General features: G+C 47.1%; 1 protein-coding gene across 3 annotated transcripts in view; it reads left to right on the top strand.

Annotated features, from left to right (window-relative positions):
- The window catches only part of khdrbs2 (KH domain containing, RNA binding, signal transduction associated 2), a 501,831-nt gene that overhangs the window by 178,557 nt on the left and 303,906 nt on the right, over nt 1-19,368 (top strand). For all 3 annotated transcript variants that reach the window (XR_010962867.1, XM_067984050.1, XM_067984051.1), the window contains exon 3: nt 14,965-15,081. Coding sequence is in view for 2 of the 3 variants with exons in the window: in XM_067984050.1 (XP_067840151.1) it covers nt 14,965-15,081 (117 nt within the window). In the remaining variant the exon portion in view is untranslated. The remainder of the gene's footprint in view (nt 1-14,964; nt 15,082-19,368) is intronic.

Consider the following 19,368-nt stretch of genomic DNA (forward strand, 5'->3'; position numbering starts at 1 on the left):
TTATTGACCATCCCTAATTGCCCTTGAGAAGGTGGTGGTGAGCTGTCTTCTTGAACCGCTGCAGTCCGTGCGGTGAAGGTTCTCCCACAGTGCTGTTAGGAAGGGAGTTCCAGGATTTTGAAACAGTGACGATGAAGGAACGGCGATATATTTCCAAGTCGGGATGGTGTGTGACTTGGAGGGGAACGTGCAGGTGGTTTTGTTCCCATGTGCCTGCTGCTCTTGTCCTTCTAGGTGGTAGAGGCCGCAGGTTTGGGATGTGCTGTTGAAGAAGCCTTGGCGAGTTGCTGCAGTGCATCCTGTGGATGGTACACACTGCAGCCACAGTGCGCCGGTGGTGGAGGGAGTGAATGTTTAGGGTGGTGGATGGGGTGCCAATCAAGCGGGCTGCTTTGTCCTGGATGGTGTCGAGCTTCTTGAATGTTGTTGGAGCTGCACTCATCCAGGCATGTAGAGAGTGTTCCATCACACTCCTGACTTGTGCCTTGTAGATGGTGGAAAGGCTTTGGGGAGTCAGGAGGTGAGTCACTCGCTGCAGAATACCCAGCCTCTGACCTGCTCTTGTAGCCATAGTATTTATCTGGCTGGTCCAGTTAAGTTTCTTGCAGGAGACGGTGGCACATAACAGGAGGCAGCAAGTGGCAGTGCCATTTAGCCCCTTGAGCCTGTTCCACCATTAAATGAGATCATGTTTGATCTGTGACCTAACTCCATATACCTGCCTTAGCCCCATATCCCTTAATACCTTTGGTTAACAAAAATCTATCAATCTCAGATTTAAAATTAACAATTGAACCAGCATGAACTGCTGTTTGCAGAAAAGCATTCCAAACTTCTACCACCCTTTGCATGTAGAAGTGTTTCCTAACTTCACTCCTGCAAGTCCTGGCTCTAAATATTAGGCTATGTCCCCTAGTCCAGTGCGTTGGTTGGAGCATTGAGTGTCAAAATGGTATCTGTCCCTTTTAAATCGGCTTTGCACGCATATTCTCCTTACTTCACATGGTACCGACGTTCCTTATCTGCACGTGCGCAAACGCCTTTACCAAGATGGCATCTGGCACATATCACACTAGCATTCCCGACCCATTTTGGGTCCTTAGGAGGCCGCATAGCGCCTATAAATGTGCCCCACTATGCCCAAGTCCAAATCATCTAATCAAAGTGCAACAGACATTGGGGTTTATTTCCTCTCTGCATTAAGTTTTTAAAAATAATTTTAATGGGCCAAATCTTGCTGGAACGGGACATCTCGCAGTGTGCAGCGTTAGTTAGACTCTTTCAACAGCACCCTTCAACTCCAAAATTTTTTGAGCCGTAACTTGGGGTAAGTTACGAGCTGATAACGGCGCAGTGAGGGCAAAGGGACATCTGGGACCTTAGTGAATGGCGGAACCAACAGTCTACCTCCTTAATCAATGAGAATTAAAGTTTGAGAAAGAAGCAGAGGAACAATGGTGAAGGAGGGTGAATTAGAATCAAATCAGGTAAAAAAAAGAACATAAGAACATAAGAAATAGGAGCAGGAGTAGGCCATACGGCCCCTCGAGCCTGTTCCACCATTCAATCAGGTCATGGCTGATCTTATACCTCAACTCTACTTTCCTGCCCGATCCACAGAAATGAAGAGAGGGAAAGAAAGATTGGATTAAGAGAGAGAGAAAAATGAGAGACAAAGGAAAAGTAAGAAAAAAATTTCAATATTTTAAATTTTAAATTTTAAAAATCTCTAAGAAGAATTTACTACCTGCAGGATTGAGATTGAACAGTTTAAATTGTTCCCTTTCTGGGCCAGGGAGGTTGATTGGCATTGCATTAACAATTATCACATCGTTCAAAGAGTATCTACGCTGTTAAGTACGAGCCCTAACTTTGTGAGTTTAATGGGCAATTAATGTCCATAAAAATAACGGGGTGGCTAAGGGCAAGATGCTGTTTGTGTGAAGCAAAGAGAGGAACGACGTAAATCGACCAGCAAGTTCTGGAGATTTGCAACTCACGGCGTATCTCTTAATCCCCTGAACTTGCTGGCCGATTTACGTGTTAATAATGGCGTGTGTCATTAACACGCCATTATTTTTCCAGCAAAATTTGCCCCAATAAATTTACATTTACCTTGGAAATTTGGTAAGATTATTTTCCTTCATATGCAGAGCAAAGTATCAACCAGAATGGAGGCAAAGTGTTACGCCTTACAGTGAAACATTTCTATTGATATAGCAACTTATGTCTGCAGGATGTCCCAAAATGACTTTGCAACCAGTTAATTACACTTGAAGTGCAAATGCTGTTGTTATTAAGGCAAATATAAAAGGTAGAAAGTTTACGGTTAATGGCAGGAATAAAATGGGTGAATGAAATGTTCTGTATGTGATTTTAAGAAGAACGAGTGCTTAAGGTAGGAGCTGTCCATGGTAACTTACCAAAAAACACAATTTACAGTTTACAAGATGTTCACATGCAATTTATTGAAACTGTAAACCCATTTGCACATAATATACAGTTAATGACAAATATCTAAAATGAATGATTTCACAGTGACTTGGAACTGTTCAAGATTATTTCTGGGCAAGTGATGATTTATGAATACTGCATAATGTAAAATAGATGAAGCTCTATATAAAAAAAAACATCATTTGGAAATGCTTGTGTTGTGAAGATTTCTAGGTAACATAATATTTACTTATCTGGCAAATACTTCACCTGTAGTGATAATTCTCCCTGAAATTTCTCTCCGCGTCCTGTTTACATTCCAGTTCTGTGCCTCAGCCAACATCTCTCCTTGTTGAATTGCCTCACTTCTCACTTCAATGTGCTTGTGTCAATTAACATCATTAAAAAGAACAGCTGGATGAATATCTGGTTAGGAATGAGATTGATAGTTAGAAGAACGGTTAGAGATGATTGTTACGTGGGACATTATAGTTGTGAGCTTTTGGGGCCACAGAAATGTGTCAACAGATCAGGGATAAATAATCATAAAATTAATATGGACAAGAAACGCCAGCATCCCATTTTGTCTCATCTATCTAGAATGACCCTAAATTTAGATAAATAAATTAATAAACTCTAAATTTAGAGCAGAGAAGGTTATGAGGAGATTTAATAGAGGTGCTCAAAATTATGAGGGGTTTTGATGGAGTAAATAGGGAGAAACTGTTTCCAGTGGCAGGAGGGTCGGTAACCAGAGGACACAGATTTAAGGTAATTGGCAAAAGAGCCGGGGGGAGATGAGGAGAATTATTTTTAACGCAACAAGTTATGATCTGGAATGCGCTGCCTGAAAGGGTGGTGGAAGCAGATTCATTCGTGACTTTCAAAAGGGAATTGGATAAATACTTGAAGGGGAAACATTGCAGGGCTACGGGGAAAGAGCAGGGGAATGGGACTAATTGGATAGCTCTTTCAAAGATTTATTCCTCAACCAACACCACATAAAACATCTGGTCATTATCACATTGCTGTTTGTGGGAGCTTGCTGTGCACAAATTGTCTGCCGTGTTTCCTACATTACAACAGTGATTACACTTCAAAAGAACTTCATTGGCTGTAAAGTGCTTTGTGACGTCCTGAGGTCGTGAAAGGTGCTATATAAATGCAAGTTGTTTCTTTTATGTTTAAGAACAACTATTCTATTAATTGCAGCTTTTTTGTTGCTTTATTTGGATGGGGACATTGACGGATTTCTGGAGTTATTTATCGTATGTTATCAGCACATTTGCTGATTTATTGGATACAATTTCCATAATAAATGTTATGGAGATGACAGTTAATCAAACAGAAAACATGCTGATGCCATATTTGTGCTATCATGCAGAAGTGTTCCTAGATTGCAGAAGATGAGAATCCAAAATGTCCTTCTCCTCAGCTCATGCTTTAATCTACATTGGAAGAAAAAATCTTTTCTGGCCGGCCTCCCTCCTTAAACTTGAGCTCACCCAAAACTCTGCTGCCCGTATCCGAACTCACACCAAGTCCCATTCACCCATCACCCCTGTCCTCGCTGACCTACAATAGCACCTGGTCCACCAAAGCCTTCAATTTAAAATTTTCATCCTTGATTTAAGATATTTGGCAAAAGAACCAGAGGCGAGATGAGGAGAATTTTTTTTTAATCAGCAAGTTATAATGATCTGGAATGCACTGCCTGAAAGGGTGGTGGAAGCAGATTCAAGAGTATCTTTCAAAAGGGAATCGGATATATACTTGAAAAGGAAAAATTTTCAGGGCAGTGGGGAAAGAGCAGGGGAGTGGGGCTAATTGGATAGCTCTTTCAAAGAGCCGGCACAGGCACGATGGGCTGAATGGCCTCCTTCTGTGCTGTATGATTCTATGATTGTGTTCAAATCACTCCATGGCCTCATCTCCCCCTATCTCTGTATCCTCCTCCAGCCCTACAATCCTCTGAGAATTCTGCATTCCTCCAATTCTGGCCTCTTGCGCATCCCCGACTTCCTTCGCCCCTCCATTGGCGGCCGTGCCTTCACCTGTCCATCCCCCATGCTCTTGAATTCCCTCCCTAAACCTCTCTGCCTCTGCACCTCTCTCTCCTCCTTTAAGGTGGTCTTTAAAACCTACCTCTTTGACAAAGCTTTTAGTCACCTATCCTAATGTTTCTTTACGTGGCTCGGTGTCAAATTTTTGTCTGATTACAGTCCTGCGAAGAGCCTTGTGACATTTCAATACATTAAAGGCGCTATATAAATGCAGTTGTTATCGTTTGATGGCTCACAAAATGTGGTTCTCTTCTCCACGCCCTCCCCCTTTTTATAAACCATGTCAAACAGGGTACAGCCAGTTTTGTCCCCCCACTTTTAGCACCTGGTCATTGTTTCAGCAAATTAATTGGCTACAGTGGGGAAGAAAATTCTCTCTCGTGTCCGTGTGTATAGGTGTGCATGCCTGTACACTTGTTTTTTCTCTTCTATTTCTTTGGTTATTCCATCTCATTGACTCTCACTATACTGAGAAAATGCCAGATCCATTCCAAGGTCAGGCCATAAAATCATTAAGAATCCTGCACCCCACATCAAACTGCCTACAAATGAGGGTCTTGCCATCGGCACGGCTTTTAAAAATTCAGACAAACGAATTAAATTTTACATCCCTTTGATTTAGTTTTTAGTACTCAGTGCGTGCTCATATGGTACCATGGAGGGTTGGAGAGAATGTCTTATGGAAGTTCATGAACCCAATGGTACAAGGGAGTAGAAACGCACAGAGAGTTGGCCATAAATAGGCTTGGTGCTGCCTGGGAGACAGTGACCAATGGAGTTATTTACGTATTGGTTCCAATATGTAAATGGCCCTTTCCCCTGGCACATGGGCCTGGCTTAGGGGTGCATTCATGGGTGGGTGGAAGTTGTGCCCCGCTTTATTTCTGCCCCTAATAAGGAAAAATGGGGTACACACAAATGGGCGCTTATTGGCATTGATGGGGAAGGAAGAAGATGAGGGAGATTATGAACTGCACATTGGGGTCGAATGGTCTACTCCTGTTCCTAAGGGTTTCATGATATAGTTTGTTGATAATTTCACTTGTCAAAATTTCTCAAGCATTGTCAACATATGGGCAGATGGCACCCGTGTGTCCCTGGTGTCCAGCATCGCTAAGGGCTTTGAGGGTGATTTAAAATTTTAAATGCTGGTTTCCCAAATGCAATTGATGACTGATTTTCCATCAGGAAACTGTTGTAATGGGAAACTGGCCAATCTTTAAAACAACATTTTTTAAGCCAGTTGGGCTGGAACTGCAGGCCCACTTACACTATAACGAGGCGCACAGTAAAATCCTTCCCCCCGCCCCCCCCCGCCACCTCCAACGCAGTATCAGTATCGTAAATGCTTCAGGGGCCTGGTTCCAATATGTAAATGACCCTTGCCCCTGGCACATGGGCCTGGCTTAGGCGTGCGTTCGTGGGTGGGTGGAAGTTGTGCCCCACTTAATTTCTGCCCCTAATAAGGCTTTGCCCACAATTTTTAGGCTGCATTACTAATCTCAGTCTTTCTTTCTAACTAAATACTTACAATTTATTGTCTTTATTTTCCAGCTCAAAAAATGCCTTCCTAGCAAATAATAATGAGTAAAATAAATGCCTAAACAGGACCGATACAGACAGCTAAAATAATGGCCTAGAATTTGCTGTCAATGTAACAGTGAGGCTAATGGTACAGCAACCTCGGGCGAGGGGCAGATGCGCAGTTAAACGCTGATATCCAAACGTTGCTGTCCGAGATGCACCGCTCCACCGTTAGCTTTGTGAGAACGGAATCTCGCTGTCTGCCTCACCATTGAAATACATTGAACAGCGTGAAGTTGCTGAATTTGTGCGGTAGATACAAACTAAACTCGCCACAGAAAGTTAAGACTTCTCATCTCAATCTAAGTACCCTTTTAACGGTGTGATAAGTGTTAATTATTGCCAATCAACCTCTCTGGCACTGAAAATTAACTATTGCAAGTGTGGGGTCTCATTCTTTCAGGTTTTAATAGTTGGTGGAGATTTAAAAAATTTCAAGTTTTACATTTTTTAATTGTTTTCTTCCATTTGCTTTCTGTCTCTTTTTTTCATAAACCAATCTTACTTTCCCTCTCTTTATTTCTCTTTCTGTACCTGATTTGACTTTAATTGACCCTCCTTCTCTGTCTGTTTCTTTATCAATCATTAAATCTCATTGATTAAGGAGATAGACCTTTGGTCCTGTCGTTCACTAAGGTCCCAGATTCCCCCTTGCCCTCATCGTGCCGTTATCAGCTCGCACTGCCAGCAAGTTACGGGGCAAAACTTTTTGGAGCTGAGGGGTGGGGGGAAAAGTCTAACTAATGGGGCACTCCGCGAGATGCCCCACTCCAGCAAGATCCGGCCCAATAATTAATAAAATAAATACCTAAACAGAACAGTTACAGACAGTTAAAATAATACACCAGTTGCATTAACAGCTAAAAAAAAGACCAACTTGTCTTTCTAATCAGTATAATAAGGCATCACAGTGGATGTACAGAATTGATTTAATTGAGTACATTGTTGCAGTCTTGTATGAGGACTATTTTAAGAGTTTATTTGCAACGGTTTATTTTCTGCCTACAGCACCACTGGGAACGTTATGGGTTCATCAATAATACTCTTAACTTGTCAGATCCTCACGAGTCCTGACAATGGATGAACTAAACTCGAGAGACAGGAAGACTGGTACGATGGTGGAATGGGTTGAAACATCGACCTGCACCTCACAGATACCAATTCAATTTCCCCACTCCACGGAGTTCCTGATCCTAGTTACGCTGTTCATACAATCATAGAAAGTACAACACAGAAGGATCCCCTCACATCTGTGCTGACCCTAACTCTTCAGTTGCAGCCGTCCATTCTGATCCCCTTTCCCTCTATCCGTTTGTACTCTTCCTTTTCGAACAGTTATCTGATTCCCTTTTAATCCCCTTCACACGTGCCAACCCACAAAACTTGGAAAAGCTGATGGACAGTTTCTAAATAGCTGACACGGCTCCTAGAAAGCTGATAATTCAAAAGACAGCATACAGTGAAAACAACATCCAGCCCTGATTTAAAGACTAAGGGATCGCATTCGTGAAAACTGTAACCAAATGGCCTCATGTATGACCTTGAGAAAGAAATAGTTACAATGGGTGCGCAGTGGGATATTAACTTCTCGTGACCTCCACTGCAGCTATACCCAGTATTCCATCAGCTGTATTACAGGGGGAAATTGAAGTGCATAAAAGTGTAATTTTTGCCGTGGTGGAAATTTTTTAAGGGGGATGTGAGTTTTGATGATGTAAAATTTATTTCCTGGGGATGGCACATTTTCCAGGAAATGTTAACACTTTGTTGGTACATTTTCCAACATTTTGAAGTGTACTGTGACTCAGCATTAAAGAGAGGTAGAGACAGATAGAGCTCAGTGGCACCAGGAAGAGGGAGACCCAGAGCGCGCTCAGCAACACCAAGGAGAGGAAGGCTGTTGTCCCTCATGTTGGGATGCTCATGACATTTGGGTGCCCGAGACTGAGGAGCTCGGCCGCAGATTGGTGCAACTCGGCTGGTGCTGGGGCAGTCTGGTCCAGCTGAATTACTGGCTCCATGGAGGTTGAGGGGGTGGCAAATATGCGGAGGCGTTGACATCCTGAGAGAGGCCGGAACGTACCACTCATTCTACGTGGGGCACGTCCATTGATCTGTGAGAGAGCCGACTGCAGAAGATGAATGACCCCTTCAAAGCCTCTATCCACTCGATCCACCAATCTTTCCATTGTGGAGCCCGAAAGTCTGCATATGCTTCCATCAAAACGGTCTTGTTCTGCAGAAAGAGAGGGTGAGAGTTAGTGAGTGACTGTTGACAAGGTGAGTGGAGATGTGTGGCGCTTGTGCATATAATGGATTTGTTGAGAGGTGTAGAAGAAGCAAGGTGGAATGAGGGTGGGGAGGTAGCGTCTGTAAAGCGAAGTGCGTGTAATGTGAAGTGAGGAAGGAGTGGTGGGAGTAGTCGGTCACTGTACGAGGACAAGATCCCTGGCACTGAAGTTCTTAAAAAAAGCTGATGTGCCAAGCAATACATGCTCTGACCACGAAGCCAGGGCTACGGTGGTCAGCTCATGTGGTGCGAATGTCTGATGAACGAATCCCGAAGAAGATCTTTTACGGCGCGTTGACAACTGGGAAGAGTTTTATTGTGGTGGGCAGCAAAAGAGATATAGGGGCCGATTTTCGGATGGCTGAGCGGGTGCGTTGAGGGCGGGGGCGGGGGGGGGGGGGGGGGGGCTCCAAAAATGGCGGAATCCCGGAGCGGGTTCAGAGCCCGGCTCCAACCCGCTCACTTCTGGGTTCCACAATGACGCATTCGGGTGCGCGCGCAGCTCCCGCATGCGGGACTCCCACCGGCAATTAAAGCCGGCGGGATGATAATTTCGACAGTTATTTTGCTACTTGAGGTACTTGACAGACCTCATTGACAGGGGATTTTGGCAGGGGTAGAAATTTGAAAGATCCTCAGCGTGTTTCCCGTGCTGTGGGAAACACTCCCTGTTTCAGCCAGCAGCCAGTGAGAGATACAAAGGATTATTTGACAGTTGGGGGTAATACCTCATTTATTGCAGCAGGGCACTCTGTTACTTCAGACAAAGTTTTGGCTGCAACACCTTTGTCTTTCCACTCAAAATTCTTAATTTATACCCTAAACTCTGCTGTGCTAACACGTTTACCTACTTTGCGGACCCCCTCAAACTCACACCGTAAGGATGAGAGGCGCCATAGCTGCATTCATCACTTCATCCGAGAACGAGCAACATCACCAGCCTCGCCAGGCACGCTGTCCACCTCCGCCACGTGGAGCTCCACAACACAGTGCTGCGCCACAGGCACCTGCACAAAATAGTCATGCAACTACACATACACCCACTGTAGGGTGACCCAATGGGTGGCATCAAGTGTGGGTGTTCATGGTGAACCTCATGAAAGTGACCTATTACACAAGCCAGTCATGAATGGCCAAGACGTGGCAGTAGTGGTGATAATAATAATATTTAATGTGCCATTAACAAAAATCAAATATATATAAAAACATGACAAACCGTCAAACACCCTTGTGCATCCCCTTTGTGCGCACAAAACCTCTGCCTTTCGCTTCCGACTACTCCTACGTGGTGCTTCCCCTGTGGCTGCAGCAGAGGTAGTGGCAGGTTGCTCTTGGTTATGCCCTGACCGATTAGATGCTTTGGCCCTACGCCCTCTGGGTTTCGGTGCCCATGGGGGCCCCTCCAAAGATTGCTCCACCTGCACCTGTGCAGGGGCAGACTCGGTCACCTAGAGAAGAGGCAGCATTGCAGGTACTGGTTGAGAGGGGGGCAATGGGTGAGACGTGGGAGTGCTTTGAGTGGCGTCTCCACTTCCATGTCCCCTTTCGCCATCATCCCTCTCCTGGGCCAGGCCCACATCGCTCCTTCCACCCTGCTGGACGACAGTTTGGAGGACTCGTGTGAAGCCTTGTAAGGCCAGTGCTAGTGTATCTGCCTGCCTGTTTAAGGCGGCAGAAAGTTGCTCACCCTGAGTCCGAAGGGCCATTGTCAGGGCCTCAATGGACTCATTGGTGAACCGTGCTTGAAGCTCGATGGAGGCTAGCCTTCCCTCCATCGCAGACATTCCCACACTTACCTGCGACACTATCTCAGAGATGCCCTCACGTCCCTATGACAGTATCTCAGAGATTCCCTCCTCTACCTGGGCCACCATTCCACTCATGCAGGAGTTGGACTCCTCCATCCTCTGTGCGATTGTGGAGAGTGCGCGTGGCACCCGTTCCAGCACCTCGCAAATGTGCTGCTGCCCCTCGATCGTTCTCCTTTTAAAGGATGGCCCCCAGGGTGCGACCCCAACTAAGTGAGGGTGGGGACCCACCGAGGTGTGTGTATCTGCGCTGGTGGATGTCTCGCTCAGATGTGACGGTGCCCCCTCAGAGGCTGGCAGGTCCACTGAGGAATCGCCCTCCGCCGTCATGGTGGTCGCTGAAGGCCCTGTAAGAGAACAGAAGGCAATATTAAGCATGGTGACAGATGTTGAGGTTCTAAAGATGGCAAGGCATGTTAACATCACTTGCTATTGTGAGTGCTGAATGTTAAAGTTCTTTCACCAGCTGTTTGTCAGGTGCCAGTCTCGGCGTCCCCGACGGACAGGCACTTGAGGGTGCGGCTCAATTCGAGAGCCTCCTGCTCCGCGGCCGTGAGGACGGCCTGATGTTGCGGCTCCCCTCCGGTCTTCGCCCTCTCCCGTGCATTCTGGGCTCTCTTCTCGTTTAAGGGGAGAAAGTAGAGAGGCGTGATTGAGGGATGGTAACATGGCCAACCACTGAATGCATTGGTTTGGGTGAGGCTGACCGTGAAAGAGATGCATCAGAGGGTGAGTATGAGACAGAGCCATGAGATTGTATGAGGATTGGGTTGAATGGTAGTGGTGGGATGGGTACTGGGGAGTTGAGGATGAGCTTTGAGTGAGTGTGAGGAGTGATGTGATAGAGTAATTTTGGCATGTACAGTGTGAGTTGGGGGGGTGGGGGCGGTGATGTGGAAGACGGAGTGTAGGGGAATGAGTAAGTGTGCTCACTTTGGCTGACCTAGTTAGGTCATTGAAGCATTTCCTGCGCTGGATCTATGTGCGGGCGACGTTGCTGCTGCTGGTGACCTCCTCTTCCACCTCGAGCCAGACCTTCTTGGTGGCAGAGACAGGCCACTTCCTCCCGTCTGCCGGGTAGAAACTATCCCTCCTCCTCCTCACCCCATCCAGTAGGACCTGGAGTGAGGCACCGTTAAATCTGGGAGCAGCCTTTCCCCGGGTCTGCTCCATTCTGTACTTTTGGTTGTTTGCTGCAGGAGTAGCATTGGAGGACTGCCCCTTTAAATAGGGCTCCTCCAGCTGACAGTCTGTGATGCGGGCGCACAGTCCGCCCGCTGCGCAGGTTGACGACGGGAAACCCGGAAGCCACGGTAAGTGGCTTCAATTTACCCGCGATCGTGTGGGGAACGGACCGATTTCACTGGGTGGGTTACCCACGCGCCCAGTCGCCCCCCCCCCCCCCCCCCCCGCTGCCATCCCGCATCCCTGATAATATCGGGGCCATAAAGTCTGCTTAAAAGTGACTCTGAAACAGTGCCAAATTAGACGTCCATAAGTGGGAACAATTTGCCCAAGATAAGAAAGCTTGGCGTAAAAACCATCCATGAAGGCACCTCCTACTATGAGACTCGTCACATTGCTGACGCTGAACGTAAACGCCAGCTGAGGAAGTCTCGCCTGAAGAATCAAGCTCCCCAACCTGGTGTATCTGGAATCCACTGTTCAATCTGCGGACGCTCGTTCCCAGCAAAAATAGATCTCATCGTGTCACCAAATAACTCACTGCAAAAACAAATGGGATGATACTCTGGCTGCCTTCTTCGATATCGCAGGACAAACGACGATGAGCATGTGAGAAGAGAATGGTGTGGGTGTGGTGTGGAAAGGAAAGGAAGAGGCGAGTGCGCTCGGAATGAAAAAAAAGGAGTGTTGCAGTGTGCCTTTGTGATTGTAAGCTGAAGGATTTGGTGGAAGGGAGGAAATTGTTGGATTGGTGTGGGAGGGGATGAGAGGAGTGTTGAGAAGTGGTTCTGAGAGAGATGGAGAAGTGAAGAGCTGTACTCACCCTTGCTGCTGTTGTGAGGCTATTGAACCTCTTCCTGCATTAAACCCGGGTCCCGATGGCACTGGCCATTTCAGCCCCTCTGTTCAGGCTTGCTTTGTTATGGCCTTGGGGGTGCTCCTTGTGGGTTTTGGGGAACAGTCTCTCTCTCCTGGCCCGCACTAGGATCTCCAGGGAGGCACCTGAAACGCGGAGGGCAGCCCTTCTGCTCATCTGAGTTCCTTAGACTAAGTCTTCCACACTACTTCACTTATAAATGCAGGCAGGAGATGCAACTTAAGAAGGCCCTGTGAGTTCCGCCAGAAATTGCATACATCACCTGGGTGGGCTGCCCGATTCGTGCCGTGATTGAGTGGGCGGCCCATCAATCTTATTAAAAGGAGGTCCCAGGAATTAAAATGTTATGGGGGCTTGCCACCCGGACTTAAATTCGGGCCTTCAGCGTATTGTGCTCTTTGCACTCCGCAAGGAGTTCAGAGGAGCTGATTTACACCATACGACTGCAACAAAGGGAAGCAAGGGTTTACAATGCTTGGTGACTTGACATCACAACAGGTTAAAAAAAGGCACGTACCAGTCACCGGGTTTATCCTTACAATTGAATTTGGCGCTATGCATCATAAGGCATGAAATAATATCCAACCAGATTGTAATGGGACGTCACCCAGCCAGATTATAATGGACAGCACTCAGCCAGATTGTAATGGATGGCATCCAGTCGGATTGTAATGGACGGTACTCAGCCGGTCTGTAATGGGTAGCACTCAGCCAGGCTGTAATGGGACAGCACTCAGCCAGATCGTAATGGACGGCACGCAGCCAGGTCGTAATGGACGGCACGCAGCCAGGTCGTAATGGACGGCACGCAGCCAGGTCGTAATGGACGGCACGCAGCCAGGTCGTAATGGACGGCACGCAGCCAGGTCGTAATGGACGGCATCCAGTCAGATTGAAATGAACAGCATCCCCAGGTCACTGTCACGTGTACACTAGCAGTCAATTCAGGACATCACTGGTAGACACCTGACCTCTTAACCACAGTAGGCATAGGGCTCAAACACCAGGGCAGATATAACTTGGATTATAAAGTGGGTTCTTTTTCTCAGAAAAAAAGGGGATCAGGAAGAGTCTCACAGGTAACCCTTACAATTTACCAAATGCTCAGTGAGTAAATGAGCTGAGAGATGTAGTACTCAGATTTCCAAGCTAGAATCGTAGAATGGTTACAGCACAGAAGGAGCCCATTCGGTCCGTCGAACCTGAGACGGCTCTCTGCAAGAGCAATCCAGCTAGTACCACTGGCCCATCCTTTCCCCGTAGTCCTGCAAATATTTTTCCTTCAAGTACTTATCCAATTCCCTTTTGAAAGCCACGATTGACTATGTCTCCACCATCCTTTCAGGCAGTGCATTCTACTTGCTGCGTAAAAAAGTTTTCCCTCATGTCACCTTTGGTTCTTTTGCCAATTACCTTAAATCTGTGACCTCTGGTTTTCGACCCTTCTGCCAATGGGAATAGCTTCTCTCTATTCTGCCTGGACCCCTCATGATTTTGAACACTTCTATCAAATCTCCTCTCAACCTTCTCTGCTATAAGGAGAACAACCCCAGCTTCTCCAGTCTATCCACGTAACTGAGGTCCCTCATCTTTGGAACCATTCAAGTAAATCTTTTCTGCACCCTCTCACATCCTTCCTAAAGTGCGGTGCCCAGAACTGGACACATTACTCCAGTTGTAGCCGAACCAGTGTTTTATAAAGGTTCATCATAACTTCCTTACTTTTGTACTCTATGCCTCTACTTATAAAGCCCAGGATCCCGTATGCTTTTTTAACCACTTTCTCAACCTGTCCTGCCACCTTCAAAGATTTGTGCACATATACCCCCAGATCTCTCGGTTCCTGCACCCCCTTTAGAATTGTACCCTTTACTGGTCTCTGCCTGGGCAGCAGTACAGATGTTACAATGGACATCAGTGACCCTGGGCTAAGGACAGGGGGGGCGGGGGGTGTGGGGGGAGAATAGGAAATCAGCCAAAGAATCCCCCTCCTAATTGCTTCCCAATGACTTCTGCTGGAAAGTTTGAAGGCAAGAAATTGGGCACAGATGTGATGCTGCCTATGGTTGACCAAAGCTTGTCAACTGTCACAGGGGTCCCGCGTGAAGAATGACCACTAAGCTAGGTACCTGAGGAGAGCCCAAGTCTGTGGGAAGGTAGCCTTGCCAAATTCACTCCCTTGGGGTTAGGGGATGGGCAATAAAAATGGGAGAAACGATTAGCTCCACCCGCTGCAGTAAAATGGTAAACACCAATAGGAAACTACAGTGAATGTAATTAGTTTTATAGATGGTGTAAGTTGCTCCTCAAGTCTCTTTGAGTTTTGAAGTTAATCATGAGGAGTTTTGATAGAGAAAATAGGAGGGTCGGTAACCGGAGGACTTAGATTTAAGATAATTGGCAAAAGAGCCAGTGATGAGATGAGAAATGTTTTTACGCAGCGAGTTGTTATGATCTGGAATGCACTGCCTGAAAGGGCGGTGGAAGCAGACTCAGTAGTAACTTTCAAAGGGGAATTGGATAAATACTTGAAGGGGAGAAAATTTGCAGGGCGATGGGGAAAGGGCAGGGGGGCAGTGGGACTATTTGGAACAGCTCTTTCAAAGAGTCGGCACAGGCACCATGGGTCGAACGGCCTCCTCCTGTGCTGTAAGATTCTATGATTCTAAGACCTTTTAGTGTGTGAAAACAAACTTTTCAACCGCATTTTTTCTCTTTTCATAGTTCAATTTTGTGGGGAAATTGCTTGGACCACGAGGTAACTCGCTAAAGAGGTTACAAGAAGAAACGGGCGCAAAAATGTCAATCTTAGGCAAAGGATCAATGAGGGACAAAGCCAAGGTAAGGATATCTAGGATGCACTGTGGTCATTAATGGTGATGGATGTTTTTTAACCTGGTGAATATGACCATCAGTTTCCAAAATACTCAAATTTTCTGTAGTGTTAAGATTTTTTGAGGTTCAATTAGGAGCAAGTAGGAAACGTTATTATGTTATCTGGGGAAAAAAATGGTATATTTTAATTAAAATGTTATTCTGATGATGACCTCACCGCTCTGAAGTTGAGAACAAAGATGTCAAAAATGACCCGGATACTAAAGAGAGTAATTCCACATTTCTTCAATGCTGTTTGACAACATTTTCTAACATGACTCTAGTTTAAGAAAAAAAAAATCAGCCTTCGGTTCTGTTTGATAATTGAAATACAACTGTGTAACTTGACGCAATATGTAGCCTTTGGACGATATCAGAAATTAGGTTCTGGTTAACTCTGCAGTAGTTATTTCACAGCAGAGTATAAGGAGTGATTCAGCAGTCTGGTGCTCCCAGTGGGAAGTGGCATTGGTACAGACTGTAGCTCAGGAAATCACGGGCTGCATGCCTGCAATGTGCCAAGCTAAGCTCCTCATGAACGCTGCTCCCTGCTGGGAGCTCCGGATCACTGAGTCATCCCTGTAATACTTTTCCATGGATCTCGTTTGATGCTGCGCTAATATTCCAGAACAATTCTGAGAACCAAAAAAGTCTTGAACTTCCACAAAGCTTATAATGTTTGTGTAGGTTAGAAGAATTTCATACAGAGTAACGTGCATCACAATCTGTTAAAGAGCCTTCAGCCCCTCAACTCTGCACTTAGAAATTCTCTTCCCAAACCCTTCCATCTTTCTACATCTCTCTCCATCTCCGAAAGCCTCCTGTTCGACCACACCTTTGCTCACCGTCCCCTAACTCTTCCTCTGCTCAGCCCTGATTCCCTCCTGAAGCACCTTTCTGCAAAGTTGAGTGCACTATTGTTGTCAAAGACCTTTCTAAAGAGGCTACAAATTGAATTTTGGAGGCTATTTAAACCAACTGTAGCATTAAACACTGATGTAACAAAGCACATGATCAAATTAACCAGGAAAAGAGGCAATAAAGATTGGTGTAATGGAGCAGCAGGGGATCGTGTGTGTGCTTGTCTGCTCAGTTTTGTGGTTTGCGGGTTTAGAATGATTCTACATTTGAACAGTTCCTTTGAACAAAAAAAATAGTTGAAGTAATTACAATCTGATGTGACGTTATCTTCCTGAAATGTTGCCCCCCTCTGTGTGCAGGATGTGAAGCTCCACTCACTTCTACTGAGCTTCCTGAGCCATTTTGGGACATTACAGTATCCTTGAAAACACACAGGCACACACCGCACACACGCACGTACTCCGCACACATACACCATGCACACCGCATGCAGGCACACACCGCACACGCACACACACAAGCACACACACACCACACACATACACTGCACACACACCGCACACACACACTGCACAACACACACACACACACACTGCACAACACACACACACACACACACTGCACAACACACACACACACTGCACAACACACACACACACTGCACAGCGCGCGCGCGCACACACACACACACTGCACAACACACACTGCACAACACACACACACCGCACACACACTGCACAACACACACACACACACCGCAGACGCACACACACACAAACTGCACAACACACACACACTGCACAACACACACACACACACCGCACACACACACTGCAAAACACACTGCACAACACAAACACACACACACACACTGCACAACACACTGCACAACACACACACACACACACACACACTGCACAACACACACACACACACACACACACACACTGCACAACACACACACACACTGCACAACACACACACACTGCACAACACACACCGCACACACACTGCACAACACACGCACGCACACACGAACACACCACACACACACTGCACAACACACTGCACAACACACACACACTGCACACACACACTGCAAAACACACTGCACAACACACACACACACACACACACACACACTGCACAACACACTGCACAACACACACTGCACAACACACTGCACAACACACACACACACACACTGCACAACACACACACACACACACACACTGCACAACACACTGCACAACACACACACACTGCACAACACACACCGCACACACACTGCACAACACACGCACGCACACACGAACACACCACACACACACTGCACAACACACTGCACAACATACACACACACTGCACAACACACACACACACACACACACACACACTGCACAACACACACACACTGCACAACACACACACTGCACAACACACACACTGCACAACACACACACACTGCACAACACACACACACACACTGCACAACACACACACACACACGAACACACCACACACACACACACACACACCGCACAACACACGCACGCACACACAAACACACCACACACACACTGCACAACACACACACACACACACTGCACAACACACACACACACACAACGCACACACACACTGCACAACAAACACACACACACACCGCACACACACACTGCACAACACACACACACAAACACACCACACACACACACCACACAACACACACACACACTGCACAACACACTGCACAACACACACACACACACACACACACACACACACACACACACGAACACACCACACACACACCACACACACACTGCACAACACACACCGCACACACACCGCACACACACTGCACAACACACGCACGCACACACGAACACACCACACACACACTGCACAACACACTGCACAACACATACACACACACACACACACACTGCACAACACGCACACACACACACACACACACACACTGCACAACACACACACACACACACTGCACAACACACCGCACACAAACTGCACAACACACACACACACACTGCACAACACACCGCACACAAACTGCACAACACACACACACACACACACCACACACACACTGCACAACACACACACACACACTGCACAACACACACACACACGAACACACCACACACACACACCGCACACACACTGCACAACGCACACACGAACACACCACACACACACTGCACAAAACACTGCGCAACACACACGAACACACCACACACACACACCACACACACACCACACACACACTGCACAACACACACCGCATACACACCGCACACACACTGCACAACACACGCACGCACACACGAACACACCACACACACACACTGCACAACACACACACCGCAACACAAACACGCCACACACACCCCTGCGCGCGCGTGCACACCTGCGAACACACATAGACACAGCACATACACACCCACACACACACCTGCACATGCACACCTGCACACGCACACACTCCCGCACACACACTCCCGCACACGCACACACTCCTGCACACTCCCGCACACATACACCTGCATGCACACACTCACACACACACACACACACACCTGCACACACACACACACATATAAACGAACACACACACAGACACACATATAAACCAACACACACACACACTTAAACGAACACACACACACACACACACACACACACACACACATAAACAAACACACACACACACATAAATGAACACACACACACATATAAACGAACACACACACATATAAACGAACACACACACACATATAAACTAACACACACACATATAAACTAACAAACACACACACACAGACACACATAAACGAACACACACACACACATATAAACGAACACACACACATAAACGAACACACACACACACACACACACACACACATAAACGAACACACACACACACATATAAACGAACACACACACACACACATATAAATGAAAACACACATACACACGCACCCCCGCTCACACACACACCCCTGCGCGCACACACAGCCGCGCGCACGCACACACTCACACACCCGCGCGCACGCACACACACACACCCGCGCGCACACACACACCCGCGCGCACGCACACACACCCGCGCGCACGCACACACACCCGCGCGCACGCACACACACCCGCGCGCGCACGCACACACACCCGCGCGCGCACGCACACACACCCGCGCGCGCACACACACCCCCCCGCGCGCACGCACACACACATCCCCGTGCGCGCACACACACACACACACACACACACACACACACACACACACTCCCGCGCGCACACACACACTCCCACGCGCACACAAACACACTCCCGCGCGCATGCACACTCTCCGGCGCACACACACAC

This window comes from Heptranchias perlo, chromosome 5, assembly GCF_035084215.1.
Source record: "Heptranchias perlo isolate sHepPer1 chromosome 5, sHepPer1.hap1, whole genome shotgun sequence".
Classification (NCBI taxonomy): domain Eukaryota; kingdom Metazoa; phylum Chordata; class Chondrichthyes; order Hexanchiformes; family Hexanchidae; genus Heptranchias; species Heptranchias perlo.